Source organism: Lathamus discolor, chromosome 3 (assembly GCF_037157495.1).
Source record: "Lathamus discolor isolate bLatDis1 chromosome 3, bLatDis1.hap1, whole genome shotgun sequence".
NCBI classification, from domain to species: Eukaryota; Metazoa; Chordata; class Aves; order Psittaciformes; family Psittacidae; genus Lathamus; species Lathamus discolor.
In genome coordinates this window covers 49853178-49876086 of record NC_088886.1, presented here as the reverse complement: position 1 = coordinate 49876086, position 22909 = coordinate 49853178, and the positions used below count along the sequence as shown (strand labels likewise).

Here is a 22909-nt window from a genome sequence, read left to right as displayed (position 1 = left end):
ATCCTTTCTGAAGGCCCAAAACTGGTCACAGTAATGCTGGTGCAGCCTCACTAGTGTCAGGCAGAGGAGGTGGTAACTTCCCATGTTCTCCTGACCCTACTCCTAGTGCAGTTTGCCTTGTTAATAATTAGCCAGTGCTACAGGCTCGTATTCAGCCTGGTGCACCCATTTTCCCTACATCTTTTTTTAAGCAGGGCTGTTGCTCAGCCTGAGGTGGTGCTTGGGATTGCTGTATTTGGGAGGAGAACTTGGCACCTTTACTAATGGAAGCAGTTGAACAGTTTGTCAAAGCCTCTCTGCCTGAGAGGCCTTTCATCATGGCAGCCTTCCCCTAGAGAAGTGTCATCTGCAAATCAGGACAGATGAGAATTGCAGTGGAGCTTCTGAGAGGAGTGGGGATTTATACCCACTGTTGTCCTTCTGTCTGAATTAATTAACACTGGTGATTTTCTCCATGGAATTTTCAGGGAAGCATTTGGAGAGTGGGGTGAAGTATATCAGTTGTGGGAAGGGCATGTGTAAGATCTATAGGCACACCTGTCAGGCATGTGAGGCCTGTGTTTGCAAAACTCAACTGAATTAAGTCCATGAGGAACTTGATCTAGCCATAGAGTTAGCCCTGTGTCCCTTCTCACCTAAATCCTTTTGTGATTGTGTTGCTTAAGTAGAGTTTATTCTCAGTTTTGTTTTGCTACAATTGGACTTTATTTCTGCCGGAGAGTTTACAATTCATAGTAGAAAAGAGTCTGTTCAGAAATGCAATTTCTCAGAGCCTTACTTTCTTGGGCTGTTTGGAGCCATTTGCAGATGAACCTTTGCTGTTCTTGCTGTTCTTACTGCGGATAAATAACAATGAAGGGAAAGAGCTTCAGGGAAGGAAAGGAAGAGAAGGTCTCAGGCAATAGATACAAGTCAGCTTTGGAGAACTGATGATCTTTTGAGGATGGCTTGTGTCCAGTTAGCATCAGACTTCAGCAAGACAGGAACTATATAAAAAAAAATGGAAGGAGACATGAAGTCAGCAGTGTGGACTGCAAAAAACCAGGCTGAGTCACTGTCCCATAGAAGAGATGATTACAGAATCCAATTTGGAAAAAAAAATCAAGAAACTGCTAAATTTATTATCTAGAATCCTCTTGGAGCTTGGGGCCAGGAGGAAGGAGTAGAAAGTATCTGAGCACTTGATGTGATACTGCTTCCTTCTGCGGTTTTCTGCTGGGACTGGCATAGGCTTATTCTCTGTGCTTTGTGTAGCTACAATGAGGCTGCAGTTCTATCTGGTTTATTTATAATCCAGATGTCACTGGTTTAGTCTGTCCCTAAATAAATTGTATGACTGGCAAAAGGTGTTATATGGCGGATAGAGAGAGTTAAGGTAAATTACACTGCACCATAGAGTAATGTTTAAAAATGGGCTTTACTCTCACCTGCCTATTTGGCAAAAAAAGAAAAGCCCATTGGCTTTTGGTAACAAAGCTAAAAGATTACTATAGTATTAGTAGCTTCCATTCTTAGTTGCCCTTTCTGAAAATGCACATCCCTGTTAGAGGAATGTATTCGACTAATCGAATAGCACTGAGGGTAACTTTTTTCAATAAGAAACTTTTTTCCCTAAGGAATTCCCACAGAATTACCCCTTGTGTTGCTTTCTTTGTTGTTGGTTTGGTTTTGTTTCCCACAAACAGTTGTAATTGACTCCCTGCTGTGTTCTGAGTGGCTGACATCTGGTTATACCATTTCCAGAATATTCACTTGCAATATTGTTCTAAGGAATGGGATCCTCAGGAACTAGCTGCTGCTGCTTGTTTTCTGTTTATGTTGTAGACAGCTCATTTCTTATGAGACAGAAGAAAACAAAGTTCAAAGATCTTATTTCTATTTCTGAAGTAGATTTTTCTGAAAAGAAGCCATCTACAAGCAATGTTTCCACCTTGTTTGACTTGGACTGAGTAAGAGTTAGTGACTCAGCCATATTGGGAAGGTCAGCCGCAAACCTGTGTCTGAACTGGCACTCTGAAGCGTAGCACCATTCCCTGTATATATTCCCTATAGATATGTGACCTGGTTTGTGCTGTGGATCAGGAAATTAATGTAGATTCTGGACTCCTGACTTGTGATTTGTGTGAGCTGGCACTGAGTGTTGCTGACTTTGGCAGTACCTGGAGGTATCTGCTCAACCTTTCAGAAGGTGTAGGCCAAAGCGAAGTGGAAGGGTTGTGTTACAGGATGATCAGCTCAAGTCTTGTGCCGTATCAGGATGTATGTGGTATGCAGAAGAGAAGGAGAATGGCATAGTGCTGTTATGGTCTCTTGTACCCTAAGGAAAGGGGATATGTTGTTCAAGGGAAGAGGTAGTATCCATGGAGAGAACAATATGTTGGTTTGCTTCCTTTTGGTTTGTGGACCATTTTGTTATATTTGAATCACTTCTAGTTCATCACAGCCCTGACAGCTGCGAGCACATGGGGGCATTGAAGAGAGTAGTGAGCAATAAGCCTGTTTTTGAGAAGTGGATTCTCAGGACAGACTCATGTTAGGTCCTATTATAGAAGTCAAGAGTCTGCAGTTGGCACCTTGTTGTCTGTTCCAGCTTTGCATTGTTTGTATGAATATGGTACTGTAAGAGACCAGCAGGGATTTCCCTTCTGCTGGAATCCAGAAAGTGAAAACTAGTGAGTGCAGTCAGGTCTTGGCCGGAAAAGCCACTAGCTAGGCAGGGCAGGCGGGGGAAGTAGATTGTAAAAGCAGAAGTGGTAGTGTGAGAGAGTTCTCCAAGTCCTAGCTTGACTTAGACACCAAGGTCTGATTCATTAACACACTACTTACCAGTCAGATGAAGACTTCTTGCGAAGGCCTGTCCTTGGGAGCTCTATTCACCCCTCTTCCTTAGCCTTCTTTTCTGAAGCAGCCGTCCATGGAAAGGAGATGGATCTTCATCTACCTCCAGTATGCAGCAGTGTCTGCTCTAGGGCCATGTGTTCCCTCCCCTGATACATTCAATGTGTCTGGGTTTTGCTTTTGTTACTATGGGTGTAGAACAAAAGGAACCCAGGAGAAATGTTGTCTTGTATTAGACTTGTGAGCTGCTGCTCACAGAGTGAGTGAACAACTGCCCCCATCTTAACCCCTGCCACCATTTGAGATCACTTACCTGCGTTGTCATACTGTGGGACAGAGTAACCTGGGCTGATGCTTGCCCTGTCCCACAGCTCTCTTCAGCCCTAGTAGTACTTAGAGCCTCAGACCTGGCCTGCTTCAGTGTCACTCAGGATCCAGACACAAAGATGTGCAGTATGTGAGGGAGTAGGAAAAGTCAAGGAAGATAGGAGAAAGAACAGATGGGCTTCTTTTCCAAAGGTTAAGAGCTATATTGAGGGCTGTATAGACTGTGAGTACTGGTCTTGATAGACTCAGAAATCCCAAAGGCTGAAAGTGATCTTCAGCTTTTCCTGTGTTGTTAAGACCCAGGAGAAGAGGACTTCAAGAAACTCAAGCTCCAGGCTAATGTGTTCTGTACAGAGCAGTTACACTACAAAAGTATGCTTTGGCTGGCATATGTGTGTGAGTGTTCCTGCTACTGAAATGGGACAGCATTTGGGAGAAGGAAGACATCCTCCCCATTTAAAGAGAGATCAGTGAGGCAGCAGAGTGAAGATGGAATCCTTCCATCTCTCATTTCACAGGTCTCTAAAGAATGGGTTATGATATACTCTAAGCTGCAGGTAAAAACAGGGCTTAGGGACGCTTTAACAATTCTCACTTCTTCACTTTCCTAAAAGCAAACGCATGGTAAATTGAGATAGTCAGTATGTGTTAAGGAAAAAGCTCCAAGTTCCTGGAAAATAGGGCAAAGAGTTTAGTCAGTTCATCATATACATTCTTCTTTATTTAGTGAACTCAGACTCGGCTGCTTTATCCTAAAACCATTTTGTTTTGAAGCATTTAGAATAAACAAACTGAAAGTTGCAGCTGTGTTTACTTGACTACTGCCTTATTAGCCTCTTATCACATTTGTTGTAATATTAATAACAACTCTTGCATTTGAACCCTTGTGCAATAGGCAAGCCTGTCGCCCTTTCCCAAGACAGTGTGTATTCATGGGGGAGTAGGAATTTGTCATCTCTTGGCATTCCAGCGTCTGAATTCTCTTATACTGTAACTACTTTTCTTAGTTTAAGAAGTATTCTCTCCCTTGTCTGAAAAATTACCTATCTTAGGCTCTCATGATGTACTTAAATACAAATGCTGCCATTTATGAAAATTCTTGATGTATAGCTAGAACTAGAAGGTTGCAGATTCCCATTAGAAAGGGGATCTAGTGGGATCACCACATCAGCCATATGTTTATTACAGACAGGAGAGGAGTGGTAGGCTCATAGAACTAATGAATAGAGAGGAGGTAGGCATAGGAGGAAAGACCACCCTCAAACAGGCAAGCAGAGGGCCTACTTTCAGTTCCGTTTTCTCCTTGTTTCTCACCAAATGATGTAGGTGCTGATTTAGTAATACCTTTGGGTGCTTTGCCTGCAAAAGGGTCCTTTTCAACTGGACTTGAAAACAGACCTCTTGCATTTTGCACTAGCTCTGTGTGCTGTATCATGTGGGTGCCTAATGATAAACTGTGCTGGCTACTCTTAATTCCTGATGTAAAAATTGATTTGACAGTACTCAGCACCTTGAACAGAATCAGATCTTGGGCTGTTAGGCATAGAATAAAAGGCTACATACATTAAATGCACAGAAACTACATAAAAGCAGATGTAATGTGTCCTAAATTTGCCATGTTTGTTATTGCAGAAACATTTTGTTTGCTACTTAATATATGTATTTTTATCCCTGTGCTGTAATTTAATTGTTGGTTTCCAGTATCTTCCCAGTCACTGGGAGCACAAACTACTTCCTCCTGCTTCATGTGCCATGCTGTTAAAAAGTGTCTGTTATTTATTATCTTTTCAGGTTCAAAGTAAACAAGAGAAGAAATCTGGAACTTCACCCCCAGTCTCTTTGAACTCTGCGGTTAGCTCTTGCACTGTTCTGCCTGTGAATAAATCCACCAGCAGTACCCCTTTGTCCATAAACATTCCACGTTTCTACTTCCCTAAAGGACTCCCGAATGTCTGCACTAACCATGAAGAAATCATTGCCAGGATTGAAGAAGCCTTTACAGAGTTCGAAGACGAGAAAGCAAACATCTGTGAAATGGGGAAAATTGCTAAGGTAATTATTCTCTAGGGTTTTAATTTTCTGAGAGACAGACTGAAACTAAAGCTAATAAAGTATCTCATAGCTGTTCTCATTTTTGGTGGGGGGGGGAGGGGGGAGGGAGAAGAACCAATATCCTTTTGCTCTGAATCATTTCGTTTAGATTAAGAAAATAGTAAACAAAAAGGAGTTCAGTTTGCTGTTTGCCACACCTGATGTGTATGCTCTTTCTTGCTTTGATTTGCAAAATGGCTCTTAGATTTCTTGCTAAATACAAATGGCATTTTTGTTTTTCTGTTCCTCCATAGTTATGCTCAGGAGATAGTAGAAACTTAGCCTGTTCAGGTAGTGCTCGCTAACTGCTTTGTGATTAGCTGCCCCACTGGTCTGGCCAGGATCTGTGTATGCTCTTGCAGTGTTGCTTGAGAAGGCCATTTGCAACCTACAGCCTCCTTGGATGCAGAAGAGAAAAACGCTTAGTCAGCCCTCAGCCACTGAGATGTGTATGCTCAATATCCATAATTCAGGTGTCAGCAGACTTGGAGTAGCTACAGTCTGCTAATGAGTTCCTGGCTTCAGGGAACAAAATGCAGCACTTGTGTGGGAGCATGATGCAGATGGGTGGTTCTATTTTCCTCTCCTTCATCCATGGTTTTTAGTAATGCTGATCTAAAACTAGCAGTTGTCAGACACATTTCATATGTTCAGTTTGCCCTGAATGCATCTTTGGCACTGTAGATTGCGAAATGAAGGTTCTGTCCAAGAGGAGCCCTTTTCTTCTGAGAAGGAAGATTTTTCTGAAAGGGTTTGTTTTGTTTTTGTTTGTTGGTTTAAGGAATCCAGGGGCAGAATTTGTAAACTATCTCTGGGGAAAAAAAAAAAAAAAAACCAACAAGTTCATTGCTCAAGAAAAAAAAAAAAAAGAAAAGCCACAAAAAACATTTGACACTGATTTTATGGCAAGACAGGCAAATGAGTGTGGCCTGTCACGTTCAAACTGAGAAAAGCAGGATGGTGATGTAGAAGAGACCTCTACCTTTCTGTTTGGTCTCTGCTTCTGTCCCTATATGGTTATGCTCCATGCTATTTAGCTATTGTAAGGCTTGTTTCTGTTCAGTGGGATTAGCAATAATAGTACAAGTTTGGAGGCTTTGAAAGAAATGCTACCAAAAAAAACCCCAAACAGCAGAAAGTAAATGGGCTGTTCTGGGTGGAAGACACTACACCAAAAACTGTGAATTTCCACCTTCAGGCATTTAATCATTAATTGTCTATAATCAGGATTGAAGTTTCCTTGCTGTCAATAAGAAGTCAGCTCATATAGAATGGGTCATCCTTTTCTAAGGCAGGTCAGCAAGGCAGCTGGTATGAGTGCCCTTCTGGAAGGAGGTACCTGTTTTTTTCCACTGTGCGGGATATTTTGCTCAACAGTTCAGTCAGAGACAGAGCTTCAGAGCTTGATAGTCTCTGATCCATTTCCTAGCCTCACAGGACATTTTTCTTAGCTACTTAGAAAGGCAGACAGTTTTTGTTGGATTCTGAACCTTGGCATACAGTAAAGAGCTTTTTGACCAGCCTGTGTGCCTTACCATTTCCTTTCCTGTATGTAAAAGGGTAGATGGTGAATTTGGTGTATAAACAAGCAAGCTCCTCTTGTGATTGCTATTGTATTTGTCTTTCTTCTGGTGTTTTATTACAGATATGTGGCTGCCCACTCTACTGGAAAGCACCTATGTTCAATGCATCAGGAGGAGAAAGGACGGGATGTGTACCTGTGCACTCCTTTGTATCTATGTGGAGAAAGTGAGTATAGCAAATGCAGAATTTTCTTTCTGGAATAAGAACAGCCTATCATAAAAGTCTTTCTCCTTCCCCTTTCCCCCTTCTCTTTCCACCAGACTTTTCAAATCACTGTCTGTTCTTTAGAAGAAAATATATGGCTTAAAAATCTCCATTGGCCTAAAGTTACTTTATATGCCAGCGGTATGCCTACAGAAATAAGTGTGCTAGTCTGAGATAGCTGATAGATGTCGGTGGATTTTGGATATATTTCTCTCAGGCCTTTTGTGTGTGCTGCTACATTAATGCAACTGAGTGAGTGCTGTTTGGGAATGGGAAGAGGAGGCATGTGATAATGTTCCAGGACAGGAAGAAGGAATGTAAAATCAAGAAGCATCATACACGTGAAAACTCTGGGAGCTTTAGTAGTTACTCCTTTCCTCAAGCATGCTGTGTAGTAAATCCTTGGGGTTTGACGGTCACTTCCATATATATTTGTCAAGGCTTCTTTTTGAAATTGAGAGCTCTGGATATATTGTGCTTGAAGTCAGAGCTGTGATATGGAACAGGCTTATTCTTTTGCCTGACCTTTTTTTCACTCCAGGACTATTCAGTCTACTTAGTGAAACACCTGAAAAATGTCTACTTCTCATGTCTAGAGAGAGTTCTAATTTTTCACTTAATGGTTTGCTCTTCAGATGCTTAAAGTAGCCTTTAACCCTGGGTTCCCAAAGTATTTCCTGTGATAATATTGTCAAAACAGCTTCTAGTTACCCTGGCAAAATTTCAAAAATGTTTGGGGTGACTGTGATCAGTAAGTTTTCCTTGATATAGCCAACATTTTTTCCTTCCTTAGGTTCCTCCAATTACTCTTAATTAAGCCCTCATGTATGATACCACATTTTCGCTCCTCTGATTTTCACATCCTTCAGATATTTGCACACTGTAGTCATGCTACATTATATATGCTGTATTCTCTTAACCACACCATTCCAAAGACAAGTTTTTCTCACTGTAATTGTTATAATACAGCATTTTTTAAAAGTTGGGTTACTTAGTATATTGCTGTGAATCAAAGTAAGAGCAGTCTTCAGTAAGAAACTGTGTTTACCACTGCGATGTTAATATGAAAAAAGCTGCACTGGCTGGAAGTACCTTGGTGCTGCTGAAAGATATTGAAGAAAATGGGTGCTGGTTGTCTGAGGTCAACTTTGCATCATTCACAGTGTAGAAGTATGGTATAACAGAATCACAGAATGGTTTGGTTTAGAAGGAACCTTGAAAATCATCTAGTTCCAGCCCCCCTGCCATGGGCAGGGACACCTTCCAAGCATGTAATAAGGGACTTCATAATCAATCTGTAGTTCATTATTGTTCTGCAAAGTACTCCTATGTGGCTAGAGTAACTTTTTCGCTCCCTCTTGTAGAATCCTATGTAACTGCCATGATGATGCATCCAGATTTACATCCCTTTTAGCAAAGCCCAGCTGTGACTACCTAGAACAGGAGGACTTCATCCCTCTACTTCAGGTACCTGCAACAGCTTGGCAGTGAATGGATGGGGAAGCAAGCTGTGTTTATTTTGTAACTACTTCTTTTTCATGCCTTTAAATCTTCACAAAGGAGCTGCAGACCTTTGCTTTGAACAGCTCCTTGATGAGGTTTATTTTGGAGTGAAATAGAAATAAGCATTTACAGTGGACTGTTTTGCAAAAGCGCCAACCAACTACATGTCTTGCTATAGTCACTGAAGATTGTCAAAGCTTTATTTAGTCTCTTCTTAGGATTAACATTTATCAGTATCTGGTAACCATTCTGAAAATTGACCCATTTACCTAGGTGGTTATTGGGGAAAATGCATGGTGCTGTTGATAGTCAAGCACAACATAAAAGCTTATTAGGAAAGTTGTTAAAGTTGCTTGATAAGACCATTATAATTGAATTTGTGTAGTAAGACTCTCAGTTACAATATGTGGAAATCTCCAATTTTTTTTCAGTTCCAATTGTTCTGTATATGCCCCTAAACCTGGTAGTGCACAAGTCTCAGTGCTGATTTATCATTTCCTAATATTTAGGCTGATTGTGTGCATCCTGATTTAATTTCTTTTCCTCTTATTCACATGTGATATTTTTAACAAAGCAAAGTATCCATTCTTAAATAGTTTGTGGCCATTTAGGCAGGTTCTGGATAGGTTTCTTCACTGTTTCTCTATAAATTGGGTCCATCTGCTCCTCAGATAATCTGTTGATACTTTTTCTGAACTTTCCTACATATCTGTAGGTTTCTCACATTGTGTTGCCTTCTGTACAAAACCTCTGAGGAGATGCTGCTCTGGGGAGAGATTTTTGTCTGCACTGAGTATTTCTGTGTCTCAAAACCAGGACTGTGATGGGTATATTTTCTCATGTTGCTTTTATCTTTTCTCCACTGGGCATGCTGCCTTTGCTGATTGCAGCTCTGCTTTTTAGCTACTGGTGCAGTCAAAGGCATGTACAATCTTGTTTGTCAGTCAACCAGTGACTAGCAATGTTACACCATCATATTAGACATCAAGTTAGACTGGCCAGTATTTGGTCATATCGCACCCCTGAGGGCACTGTGTCTGCTCTATCCCTTTGCCATGTTGTGCTATGGACAAGCAAAACTTTGAACACTTCTTCAAAGGGTACAGAAGTCACATATAGAAATTACACAGATATTGATTCATACAAGATCTGAACTGATTCATTTAGGGCCTGAGCAGTTTTTCTATGGCTTTGGTCATGTATTTGACTTGCAAAAAGCTGATCTTGAGAAAGAGGCATTTCTAAAGTAGTTTAAGTTGGGAAAGGGATGATCATATCTGTGTGCATTCTGAGGCTCACAAGAGCTTTCATTGTTGTGGAGAACAGAAAAGGTAACTTTCTCAACCTTTCAAGGAATGTTTATTTCTGACATGTAGCTCTAATAAATGTTAATATCTTCAATGAATGGAGGAAAAAGGTCTTGGAAAGGAGATAGTTGCATGGTCAACTAACTAATTTTTTGTCTCATTCAATGAAAATGAGTTTTCATCTACTCACTAACTCTCTTCCTTTGTTTTTCTGTCCTTAAGTAAATCAAAATGGCCCAACAGGTGCGTATTGCCCAGAAAATGTATTCTACTTATAATACTAGAAGGTTATAGATAAAAGATGTCATTTTGTTTTTACTGTTAATGTTGCAAATACAGTTTTGAAAGTAAGCACAAGTATCAGTTTGTAAACCCAGTAACTTCTAAACATTAAAATGAGAAGAAAATCTATTGAATTTTATTTGGTCTTATCTTGCAGGATGTGGTGGAAACGCATCCTGGCCTGACGTTCCTGAAGGATGCTCCAGAGTTCCATTCACGGTATATTACGACGGTAGGCTGGCTCCTTTGATCTCCTGTGATATCAGCCCTCCCTTTGTGATTTGCCACTGTTTCCATCAGTGAATCCTTGGGTTGTTTTGGGTTGTTTTGTTTTTTTTAAAGGTGTTTTTAATATTGTTGGCAATGAGTTATGTGAAGAGCTACTTCCAAAGGCAAAATGAATCTGCCTGTGTGTACAAGAGGTTATTCAAAGGGTTAATAATGATTCTCTGGTCTTAAACAAATCTATGAAAACATCTTCTTTGGCCTTTAATACTCATGAAAGAAAATGAGATGTCCTTATTTGGTCTTTAAGAGTTGCTAACTTAACCCTAATTCTGCTGGGCTGTGGAGACGTGGAAGGCTGTATGCTTGAACATTTCTGTCACTTAGACCTGAAGAATCTGTGATTGTTCGGTGGTACAAAGTGTCCATTGCATTCAGCGCTCTCCTGACCAGTCTCCTACCCCTTGCTCTCACCAGAAAGCCAATCAAGTGTGAGTCTTTTAGGTTTCTACTGTTTGTTGCTGGGCTTTGTTCTGCAGTTTTGTTCCAACCTTGCATTCAGCACTTAGACTGTTACTTTACAGAATAAGTTGTACTTTTCCTAAGCCTTTAGCCTGTCTCATATTGAGTATAAACCTGGTAAAAAGTATAAATGATAGAACTGATGGGAGCTGTATCCCAGCAGGGCTCTAGATCTTAAGGCTTCTCCTATTTGCTTTGAGGTCTGTGTGGGGGCCAGCTGCACCATGTACTGGCAGCTGGAAGATCACTGGCAGACACAGGCTTGTTCCTGTCATTTAAAGCACTGATGGTGGAAAGACACTGTTCTGGGTTAATCTCAAACTGTCACACTAATATTTTATGAAAATCTGTGACAAGAGTCAATTCTTAATGTTTCAGATGCCCTTGAACCTGGCAGTGAACATCTGTATATTATCAACATATTTAGTCCCTATGGAGCAAGGCAATAGATACATTAAGCATAGTAACTGGACAGAATAGGTATAACAGTGGCAAGGGGATTAGAGGCGTATGAATGGGTGAGTGAAGGGTACCTGTGGCACGCGTACCCTTATATGTGTTGCTTAAAGTAAAGGTGAGAGCTGAGAGATTTAAGGTCACACTAGCATTGGTTTCTGACTGCAATATCAACCAGGTGTTCTTTGCTGGTGAGTGGGTCATGATACAGTGTCCTGTTGCTAGCTGTTTGCTGGTGACAAAGGCATTTCTGTGCATCTGCCTTTCCTCTTCTCAAGTCATATGCTGTTTCCTGTGTATTTCAGGGTCTAAATGAGGGAATAAAGGCAAGAAACAAATATCTTTGCAGAGTAAGCCCTACATGATCACCCTTGCTTCACTTTTTGGACCTCATTAGGATGCAGTGCACGTTCTGGTCTGAGAGACCAGCTGTGTGTAGCTGAGGTTCCACTTCAAGATACGTGAAGTGCAGGCTGCTACTAAAAACAGCAGCGCCTTTTTCTTCCTCTCCTTTTCCACAATTTCCCTTGTGCCTGGCCAAGGTCCTGTGAGACTGTCACAAAGCAATCTCAGAACCAGACCATTCATGAGGATGTGAAGCTCCTTAGTGCTTCTTGATTGTGCTTGTCTCTCCACTGAAGAGTTGGAGCCTTCAGGCATCGTCACTCAATACTGACAGAGGTGGCTTCCTAGGCTTGCCCCCATGGAGACAGGAAACTTGTGGTTGAGTTGGAGTTGAATGCATATAGCAGCAAATCTTACAAAGCTGAGAAGTCCCTTTAGACTTCTCACATTGGCAGGCCAGTGCTGTTCTGGGTGTCTGTGCTCAGATTCCTTCTGAGCTCAGTGTTTGGCCTCAGGCAAATCACTGAGTTGGAGCAGAGTCAAGACACTGGGAGACAGACGGTCTGTTGGGTCAGGTTGTTGCCGTGTGGCGTGGCAGTACTTGGCCCACTGCAGCAATGGCTCTCCTCTGATACCAGGAGTTCCTATTTCTCACATCTCCTTTCGCAGACAGTTTGGCACTTCTGTCTCTTCAATGTTACAAAACTCAGTATTTCCACCAGGAGCTAATGAAGGAAACAGCTTTGTCCTTGGATTTTGAGACTACTTGGATTCTTCTGATTCCTTCAAGGTAGAGTGCCTTATACCTGCTTACACTGACAGAATGTTGTGTTTGCTGCCAGTGCAAGAGTTTTAAGTTAATTTTTGTGTTACAGAGAAGGGCTGTAAGGAGACTCTGACTTGTGTGTCCATTGCTGGATACAGCATCACTTGACTGAAATCACCTGGAGCATAAGCTAGCAGTCTAGTATGGGTAAGATGTGTATACATGCTTCTTTTTGCCTACCTCTGCACCTTTTAGAGGCGCCTTTTGGATACAATAAGCTGTCATTTACCTATATCAGTATCTATGAGCTGTTGTATTGCCAGTGTACTAAACTACTTGTGTTTGTTTCAACAGAGACAGACTCCTGAAGCTGGTGAGGACGGTGCAGAATATCACGTGGCATTTATTGGGAAATCTTTAAAATGTGACTTTTGTCAGAATGTTCAGACAAGGCTCTGAGTTAGCACTGCATGCTGTTGTTGAGGAGCTGAGTCAACTAAAAACAGCTTGGCAAAACATATTGGTTGTTGAAAAATGTTTTGGCTTATGCAGCGTTACCAATGCAAATGTGTAAGAGGAGGGTTTAATAAAGTTTTATGGCTTTTTCCAGAAGTGGTATTGCTTTTGTTCTTCAATGGGAAAACTGGGAAAATGTGTAGAACTGACATATCAATGGTTTGGGTCCTGGAGGCAGATTGCATGAGGATAACGGTTAAATACGAAGGGGTTCCCCCTTCCAAAGGCTGTTGTACTGAGTTTAGAATAAATAATCTTTCATGCTGGGAAACATGAAGCTAGTTCTGGCTTTCAGTAAGGTGTAAGGCTTGAATACTGCAGATCATCTTCGGCTGTGTAACTGCGTTCTAGGATGTTTTCAAAATGCTTTTTTTGACAGCTTAGTTTTCACAACCTGAAAAAGAGAGGTATTGACATTTTTCTACTGAAATATACACTATGTACTAGCTATTGAAATTGGACCATTATTTGAATAACAAAGGATGCACTGAGTGACTTGCCGTGGTACAAGATGAAAGAAGATTCTGTTTTACCTCTGAATGCTTTGCCACTAAGTGAGGATAGAGCAGCTGGAACATCTGTATGAATATGATCTGATAAGGGAACTGTTCTTAGATGTCATAAATGGGGATATTTTGTCTTTCCTGAAGGCAGAGGAAAAAAAATGCTGGTTAGGTGTCCTTTTTCTGATTCTTGGGATTGTTATTTTTTTGAGCCCTTGAAATGGTGTGTAAATGATGTAGCTTGAGGGATAGCTGCAGCATTGCCAGGTGTGATAATATGAGGTGAGACCCATTTCAGTCTCTGGGATCTTGTGCAATCTGGAAGTAAAGGCTGAACAAAGTACAACAGTGTAGTCCAGAACGGCAGGGACTGCCACAGGCATTCAAAAAGAAACAAGCATACAGGTTTTTTCTTTGTGCTTAAGACCAGAAAAGATCATTGTGATTACCTAGTCTGACCTCTTGCATTACACAGGCCATAGAACATTACTCAATGACTCCTATAGTTAGGTTTGCCTGTTTGTTTTTAAATGAATTGATACCTAACCCCAGAAAGGCATACGTCTTTGAAGTCTGGAGTGATAGTCTGCAGCATTTCCTTAGGACTGGTCCCAGTGGTTAATCAGTGGCAGTGTAAAAGTAATGCACTCTTATCTGTCTGAATTAGGCTGATCTCAGCTTCTAGTTACATATTTTGTGAGACGAAAAGTCCTCTTGCTGTCCCACATCTCCATGTAGGCTTTCAAGGACCAGAATAGTTACCAATAGGTGTCATGTTCATCTAATTTGAATTTATTAGTTCTCTCTCTTGAGGATACATTTTAAGTCCTCAGATCATTCTTGTTGCTTTCAAAAATTATTTGTGCTCATCAGCATTTACTGGCTTACTGATCTGTGTATGCCAAAGCAGACTGTTTGTAGCAATCTCATACTTGGTTCCAGATCTGTTCTGGACTAAGAACCAGCACTTGTGTGACTTAGTTAAAAGGATGACCCTTGAATGTTGATTGCCTACATAGAGCTAGTTGTAGCTATGAAACAAATCCATCCCATTTAATTTAACTGGCTTAATCTCTGTAATGTCCATATTGTTGTGTAAAGTTAATTTTCATGTTGGAAAAGCATGCATTATTAAGGTTTACCAAGATTCTATAATATTATGTCAACTTGATACTGGAGACATCAAAGGCTTATTTGTATTTGGTTTCATCAACAAGAACTCTATTCCATATCCTTCAGTGCTGATGGTCAAGTTAGTTATATTTCTAATTTTTCTTGTTGAGTAAATTGTTGATTCCTCTGTTAAGTTTATTCTTGCATGTGCTTGCTTGCTTGATCACACATTACTTTTTCCCCACTGTGATGTTTGGCAAGCTAGCAAAGAGCGGGCTATTCAGGGTTCAGCTTACTTTCTTTAGGTGCTTAGGAGTATACTGTCTCTGACTATGAACTGTTTCTCTTGGGTTCTCAGAAGTCTGTGTACTTCCCCTCATGCTTTTTACTTTCACTGGAGGCAGATCAGTGAAGGAAACAAATGAGGCTGACACCTTCTTAAGATAAATGCAGAGAGATAATCCCTGTTGCTTACTTTCAGTGGAGCCACAGAGAGAATGAAACCTTGTTATAGACACAATAGGTCAGACATCAATTGTGGCTTTCATTTACATGTCCTGTTTCCTCTTCAAAAGTCCTGGTATTTCTTTTGCTTGTGCAGAGCACTCAGTTGAGATCCATGTAAACTACAGTGCCTGAAACCTGAAAAACTCTATTTCAAAGTGATTTGTCAGCACTTTAAACGTATTTCCTGACATAAATAATACATCTGCATGCTCAAAGGTGTGACTAAGATCAGTGAAAATATTTGCAAAGTCAAAATGGATAATACTGTTTCAGAAACACATGTGCCTTTCAGACTGCATGGGGAATTAAGGATAGTAGTAGCTACAAAAAAGATCACGAAGTGATTTTCAGAAAGAATTCCCCTTCAAATGAGTGAATAAACATAATAAAGTTTCTGCATTTATGTTCCCAAACTGGTACATTTCAGAAGTTGACTTCAAGAGCACTGTTCATGTGTTACAGGTTATACAGAGAATATTCTACACAGTCAACCGATCCTGGTCTGGGAAGATTACTCTAACAGAGCTGAGGAAAAGCAACTTCTTGCAAGTATGTTGGTTTCTGCTTGAATAAGATATGGAATGCATCAGACCTTTGTTCCTGTAGCTTTATACTGTATAGCGAGGGAGCTGTGCCTGGGGTGTAGTGAGGTAGGCCAAATGCTCAGTGCCAGGAGATAGCTGAAGGTGGTGGAGGAATTCTGAGTTGAGGTGAGAGAAGGCCAGACAGGCTGAGAGAGTTGGGCTTGTTCAGCCTGAAGAGAAGGCTCTGAGGACACCTTATTGCAGCCTTCCAGTACCTAAAGAGACCTAGAAGAAATTTGGAGGGGGACTTCTTATAAGTGCATGTAGTGACAGGACAGGGGGGAGTGGTTTTAAAGTGACAGAGGGGAGATTTAGATTAGATACAGGGATGAAGTTTTTCCCTGTGAGGGTGGTGAGGCCCTGGCACAGGTTTCCCAGAGAAGCTGTGGCTGCCCCATTCCTGGCAGTGTTCAAGGCCAGGTTGGACAGGGCTTGGAGCACCCTGCTCTAGTGGAAGGTGTCCCTGCCCATGGCAGGGAGTTGGAACTGGATGAGCTTTAAGGTCCCTTCTGACCCAAACCAGTCTGGGATTCCCTGACTGAAGGAGCCAAGAGTGCACTTGATGGAAGGTCAGGGGTGAATGTGCACCCACTCTAAACCTACATCAGGCAGGTTGGCTCTTGGCTCCTGACCCAGACAGAGAGGAAGGGAAGCAAAACACAGCAGTGCACTATTTTTAAGTGGCTCATTGAGCAGCCAGGAATAGTTGCTAGATTCCCTACAGTAGGTGCTGGGTAGGACAGCCCATTTCCTGACTTCCAGCCAGCAGTCAGTCCACTTGACAGTTGGTCAGGTAGGTATCTCAGGAGCAGATCTCCTCTTCAGCAGTAGTCTCCTTCAGAAAAGTCAATAAATGCATTTTGGTTCTTGTTATAATCCCTGTGATGCGTCATTATGTTGGGCAGATGCTTCAGGATTTGGATATCTGTTCCCTGTGTACTTTGCCAAGAGAGTACCAGGTTAAAACTGTCGAAGGCTGCTGAAGTCCAGCCCAACCCAAAAGTTGTTAGGCTGAAAGGTTAAGAACTCAGCTAAAGCAGTGAGGCTTCCCTATTGCATCCTGTTCTCCCTTCCAGATACAGTATGCTGGCTTCCTCAAAAGCCTCAAGCATGAATTCACACTCCTCCTTTGAGACATCAGCTGCCCCACTGATCACATCAGCTAATGGAGACATCAATGCTGTCTTGAATTGTGTCATGCCAGTCCAAGCCCTCTGATGCTAGTTCCTCCCAAGACTCTGCTACAAACAAATCTTCCCAACTTATCCTGCATCTTTATTCACTCATTTTGTCCCTTTATGTGCTCTTCCCATTTTTCTCCTTGCATCTCTACTCTTTCATCTCCTGCTGCAGGGAAGTTCAGCTAAAGGAACATAATTTTGCTTGGGCAGTTCTTTGCTGTATGTGTAGATGGCATATTTTGGCATGAGCTATGAAAGAAAAAAGAAAAAAAGAGTTATTGAAAAACCTCCCAAAGTGGTTATCATCTGCAGAGAAATGGAGAGACCAGTGAGGAATCTGAAGAGACTAGTGAGTAATTGATCAGAAGTTTTTAGACTTGAGAGCCAGCAAGTCAGAACAGTACATGTGGTAGTGCCTGAAGCTTCACTGAACCTTGTGGATAGCAGGGTGTGTGAGTTTTGTTGAGGCTCAGTTGGCTTCCTTGAATGTCAAGATGACTGAAAGCTGATGTTAAACTATCAGTACCTACGTTATAGCACAGCATCTGTTTTTCTGGTTATGGATAGCAGGGACACTAAGCCTGCCTGCTTAAAGGCACAACTTCCTGGGATATAACTCTTGGGCTGTGTTTCACCTCCTTCCTTCTGAGGGGCTGTGAGGGGAGAACAGACTTACAACTCACTGGAGTCTGTTAGCTTTTACACCTTCTTGCAGCCATCATTTATTAGACAGAAAAGGCGATCTGGTATCCTCTGCACTAGGAGAAGGGCAAGCAGGGAGCTGGCACTGGTAAACATGCGATACCCTCATGAGAGGGAAGGGCAAACGTTGATGTGAAGTAGGAATGAAACAAGGAAGTTGTCTCTAAATGTTTTCTACCAAGCCATGCTAACAGATGTCATGGCTGGAAATCTGTCTAAGCTTCCTAGTTAAACCAGACTAATTCCTGTCAGCTGCAGCCCAGGAAAGTCAGTGTGATTGGTTTGAGCTGCTTGGGATCCATCCCTCCTTCCCCAGTTCAAGCACGAGTCTGAAGCAAGACTTGATTTTGCCCTTTGGGAGCCAGGATGTGTGATGTGTAAAGATGGATCTCAGTTCCTGTGGAGAACTGTGGACTTGCTGCTGTAAATGGTTCTAGTCTCTTTGGTGCAGGTTAGAAATGTTCCACAAAAAAACGGGTCCCAGCTGAGACAGCAGTTGTGTTATTTCTCTGCCTCACTTTTCACTTTAGCTGAAAATTAGCAGAAATTGTTCACAGGAGCGGCAGAAATATGTTGCATATATATATATATACACACACACTAACCAGGATAACCAAGCCAGATGCTCCTTAAGCGCCTGTTAAGGAATGCAGCAGCAAAATCTCCTACAGGGGAGAAAGGCTATATTTTTGGATTAGCTCTTGGAGCTGTGGTCACCCAACTTCCCCAGAGGTTGGAGGACTTCAGCTGCTGAACTGCCTCTTTGTCTAGGTTTAACTTCCCACTTTATTTGTACTCTTTCAGACTCTTGCTCTCTTGGAAGAAGAGGATGACATAAATCAGATCACAGATTATTTCTCCTATGAGCACTTCTATGTTATATACTGTAAATTCTGGGAGCTGGACACTGACCATGATCTTTACATCAGCCAGAAGGATCTGGCTAGATACAGTGATCAAGGTATGCTGCCTGCAAGCCGTGGTGGGATAAAGGGGATGGATGAAAATAGAATGTTCCCACTAAAAAGTAAAGCCTAGCTTCAATTTGGTTGATTTGATGCCTCAAAAAAAATTCTAAATGGAGCCATCCTTTTCTTACACAAATGCTGATTTACAGAGCCAGTTGTAGGGGCTTAGACACAGAGACATGCAGTACGAGTTATTTTCTTCATGAGTAGCTAGAGAGGGAGTTTCTGTTCAGGTGTGAGCCACTGCTAGAAGGCGAAGCTAGTATAATGTCTTGAAGCTTGCTTATTATTTATTAAGGATTTTGCTGGAACTTGGAGTAGGGATCAGGACAAACCCGTATGAACTTCAGAGACTGCTGAAGTGCAGTCTTATTATGCATGAGAAATATTCCAGAGTCCAGTGAAGCTGTTAAGACTTTAGGATATAATGATTTGGACAAGAGCTTGAGCTGTTGACCAACATGTTTAATCCTGAAGACAAAGCTTTCTTGGATTCTTTTTGTGGTAGCTGCATTTTTTTGGGAAAGTAGGTCTAGGACAGAGAATCAGATTTGGGAAGATGAGTTGTTTGGACACGTGACTGGTGGTGTCAGGAAAGGGGAAGTATGTGGTGATCTGTTTTAGTATGTAGGGCTACAGGGAACTGGGGGTGTGACAAGTTGTAAGGCATTGCTGGAGCTCTGGGATGGGTACACTTTGCACAAGCCAAGATTGTAGTGGGCTGAAGTAAGAAAGAAGTAAAAAGGTGTGAGAATGACAATGCTGTAGGGGTGTGCGTATATCAGAGTGGTATCGTGGCCCACGTGTTCTGAGTGCAGGTATTTATGGGAAGGCCGTGGAGGTTCTGGGTGAGTGTGGCAGTCACAGGAGTGAGGAGCATTGATAATAGGGCTGGATGGGGCGAGGATGGACCTGACTTAGGGTAAGTGATATGGGAGACTTGGTCCCTGCTGGAAGGGTGGAGTGTAGGGATGAAGTATTTGTTGCACAGGAAGCTTGAGAGCACTGTGCACTGGGAAGCTGAAGACAAGAAGGGGTGCTGTAGGCAGGGTGAAGGGGAGAAGCTATCAATTCAGCAGCCTGTCAACACTATAGTAGGGGGGTATAAGGGGTGGTACAGGTTGGGTCTGTCTGTCTGGTGTGTTAGAAGCATTCCAGGACTAGACGACTGATGGAGAATGTGTAGAAGGAGCTAAGGTAGCGGTCTAAAGACGGGGTGTCAGCAGACTAAGAGGGTAAGGTCAGTGCTCAAGACTTCTACTTGCAGCTTGGGTGGTGTGTCTTTGATGTAACAATATACAAGCACACATTTCCTGAACGGCAAGGCCTTCCCATTCACCTAAAACTATGCTTAGTTTCCACTGTGCTTCCCTGCAGCAGAAATCTCACAGCTTGTGCTCTGTGAAGAAGTGTTTTGTAGGGATTTAATATGTGGTTTTTGCTTAATAACTGAACTTCTTTTGCAATACACAGTGAAATAGTCTCCTATCAGCAGGATTTGCTTATGTGACAAATCCTACTGCAGCAAAGTAGGAGTAACAATACTGCCCATGTCCAAGAATTGAGACAACACAGTTGCCATATCTGTGGGAAGATATAGTGTATTGGAGGGTACAAAGGCAGATACACTACAAGAGTTATCTTCAGTTTTTACAAAATGCTGATAAAAAAAGACCATGAAGTGGTTAGACAGTGTAGGTATTCTTTTAGTAGTGGGAAATGGCTATGTGTAGATTCAGCATAAACAACTGACTAGGTATTCCTGTGACCTGTAGCTTCATTTTCTCCATGTTTTCTTTGTTTTCAGCTCTATCAAACAGGATTATTGAGCGAATATTCAGCGGCGCTGTGGTGAGGTGAGGAATAGCATCCTGGCTGGGGATGGAAGCCAAGGGAATTTCTGTCAGGCTGATTAGAAATCCGGGATACCCTCAGAAATCCCACTGATCAGAATGGTTTCCAACATGGTGCAGCAGCTGCCTGAAAATGGAGTGAGACTTCTGAGTGTCTTAAGAAAATAAGTACAAAAATCCCATAGGATGACCACCTATAGACCTCATTGTGGAATAAGCTGGGCATAGCTTATAGCTGGAGGGAATATGGAAGCACTGTGTGTTTGTGCCCTGCAGCGGCACAGGGGGATAGCTGGAGAGCCCTTCTTTAAAGTCATTGAAGACTAAACAGCCCAGCATTTGTTGTGAGAGGGGATGTGGTAGATGAGCCTCAGCTCTGCAGTGACAGCAAGGCAGCAAGTGCTGTGCCTGTGGGGAAGCACACAAAGATGGGTGCTGCAGAGGGCACGGAGTACAGGCTAAATGGGTGACCATGCCCTGTTTTCTATTATCAATGGTTTGGGGCCTTTGAAAAATGTGTTTAACATCCTGAGTATTTAGGAGCCTGGTGGTTTGGTTTTGGGGTTTTTTGTTTATTATTTTTCTTCATGTATTTTTCAGAGGCAACGAAGTTCAAAAGGAAGGCCGCATGAGTTATGCTGATTTTGTGTGGCTCCTGATTTCGGAGGAAGACAAAAGGAGTGCTACAAGGTCTGACTGATTTCTGTGTCTTAGTAAAAGCACTGATACAAGCAGATAAGAGTGTACGAAACTTCTGTGACCTACTGCTTTCTACAAGAGATGGCAGCTTGGGTTCCAATGATTATTAGAAAGAAAGCAACTTATTGTCAATGTTTGATCAAATACTTTGCCTTTCTCTTGGAGAAATTGTGTAGAAGCAGAGTTTTCTTGTAATGTTTAAGTGTCTTGGTAGTCATTAATCCCTTTGGTCACTCCATGCCATGAAGCACTAGCTTTGAGGATAAACCCATGATATGTTTCCAGCAGATGGGCATGTTCCCTTCATGTATGTAGTAAATGTGTAAGGAGGGTTTGTAGGAAAACTTCGCTGTGTCACTTTGTAGAACCTGCCTGTGTACGTGGTTTGTACAGCCACTGGGAGACTTGTGCAGAGCTGAACTAGATCTGCATGTGATTATGACAGGGATTCTTATGAGTGGAAATGAGAAGACAACTTCGTAAATGTTGGACTACCCAGAGGTGAAGGGAGGATGTAGCGTGCAACTGCCTGAAAGCATTGCCTTCTGTATGAAGTAGAGCAAATAAGCGCATACCATGCCTGCCTCATCACTCACCAGGGTCACTTGGGGACAACCAATGTCCTGGGTTTAGAGCTGGTTATATTTGGCCAACTTTTGCTGCTGAATCAGACAGACACCCTAACCCACGTGAGTCGCTTGAGCTGCAGCACAGTGGGCACTTGCTGCAGCTACTAGGTGAAACAGGTCATGAACATGGCTGTGCTCGCATGCCACCTAGGAGGTTAACAGGAGACGCTCTTGAGTGTTGGCCTGTGTCTCAATTCTTCCCAAAGGGTATTTTCATACCTGGTTTTATGTCATCCTTTATGCAGAAGAGGATTAGAGGATAAGAAAAGGGGAATGTGTATTGCTGCAATCTCTGCTGTACAGATTTCCTAGTGCAGTGCTGTACTTTCATTAGCCTTGTCTCTTTTTCCTAGCATTGAGTACTGGTTTCGGTGCATGGACCTGGATGGGGATGGAGTGCTCTCCATGTATGAACTGGAGTACTTTTATGAGGAGCAGTGTGAGCGGATGGAAGTGATGGGCATAGAACCACTGCCATTTCATGACTTGCTGTGTCAGATGCTTGATCTCGTTAAGCCAGAGAGGGAAGGTAAGGCCTATTTAATGGGAGTTTCCATCCTCTTTGATCTGTGGTGAATTGAGAAAGTAGTGTCACTGTGAAATCCATCTATAAGTCTAGAATCACAGGGCTGAAATTACTGCACAAGGTCAAAGTCTGAACATTGGCTAGTGTCCCATGTTATGCATCAGGAAGTTTGAAATACTGAAACAAGAGATCTTGTGAATTAACTTGCTGGAACTGGAGCTACAAGTCTTGTATATTGCAGCTGTGGGATGTGCTGACAGCCTAGATTATGAAACTGGACCATCCCCATTCACATTTTTTCATATTTCTCATGAATGTAAGCCTAATAAACGTACACATTTATTGCATAATGTTAAAATCCTTTACTGACTTGGGAAGAAATGTTGTAATATTGTAGCATATTGGTGTTATAATTAAAACTTTTATGAGACTAACAAGGAACAGGTCCAGTCTCTCACTAAGTAAAATTTCAATAGCACAATAATGTGGGGGTTTTTTTCTGTAGGAAGAGTAACCCTGCGAGACTTGAAGAGGTGCAGAATGGCTCATGTATTCTACAACACCTTCTTCAATTTAGAGAAATATCTGGACAATGAACAGAGGGATCCCTTTGCAGTGCAAAAGGTATAAATCATCTTTATTTCTAAATACAGATTTCTAAAAAATTCCCATATCTGG

The 22909-nt window shown here is 42.0% G+C and overlaps 1 protein-coding gene and 1 long non-coding RNA gene across 2 annotated transcripts in view; both read left to right on the top strand.

Moving 5' to 3' along the window:
- PPP2R3A (protein phosphatase 2 regulatory subunit B''alpha) overlaps positions 1-22909 on the top strand; it is a 57689-nt gene that overhangs the window by 22673 nt on the left and 12107 nt on the right. The window contains exons 3-12 of the mRNA XM_065675117.1: positions 4957-5217; positions 6902-7005; positions 8409-8511; positions 10294-10368; positions 15552-15638; positions 18361-18517; positions 20332-20380; positions 20978-21067; positions 22059-22234; positions 22737-22855. Coding sequence (XP_065531189.1) covers positions 4957-5217; positions 6902-7005; positions 8409-8511; positions 10294-10368; positions 15552-15638; positions 18361-18517; positions 20332-20380; positions 20978-21067; positions 22059-22234; positions 22737-22855 — 1221 coding nt within the window. The remainder of the gene's footprint in view (positions 1-4956; positions 5218-6901; positions 7006-8408; positions 8512-10293; positions 10369-15551; positions 15639-18360; positions 18518-20331; positions 20381-20977; positions 21068-22058; positions 22235-22736; positions 22856-22909) is intronic.
- On the top strand, positions 12573-13062 carry LOC136012186 (uncharacterized). Its single transcript, XR_010611601.1, has 2 exons — positions 12573-12657; positions 12805-13062. It is a non-coding gene; the product is annotated as an uncharacterized LOC136012186 (long non-coding RNA).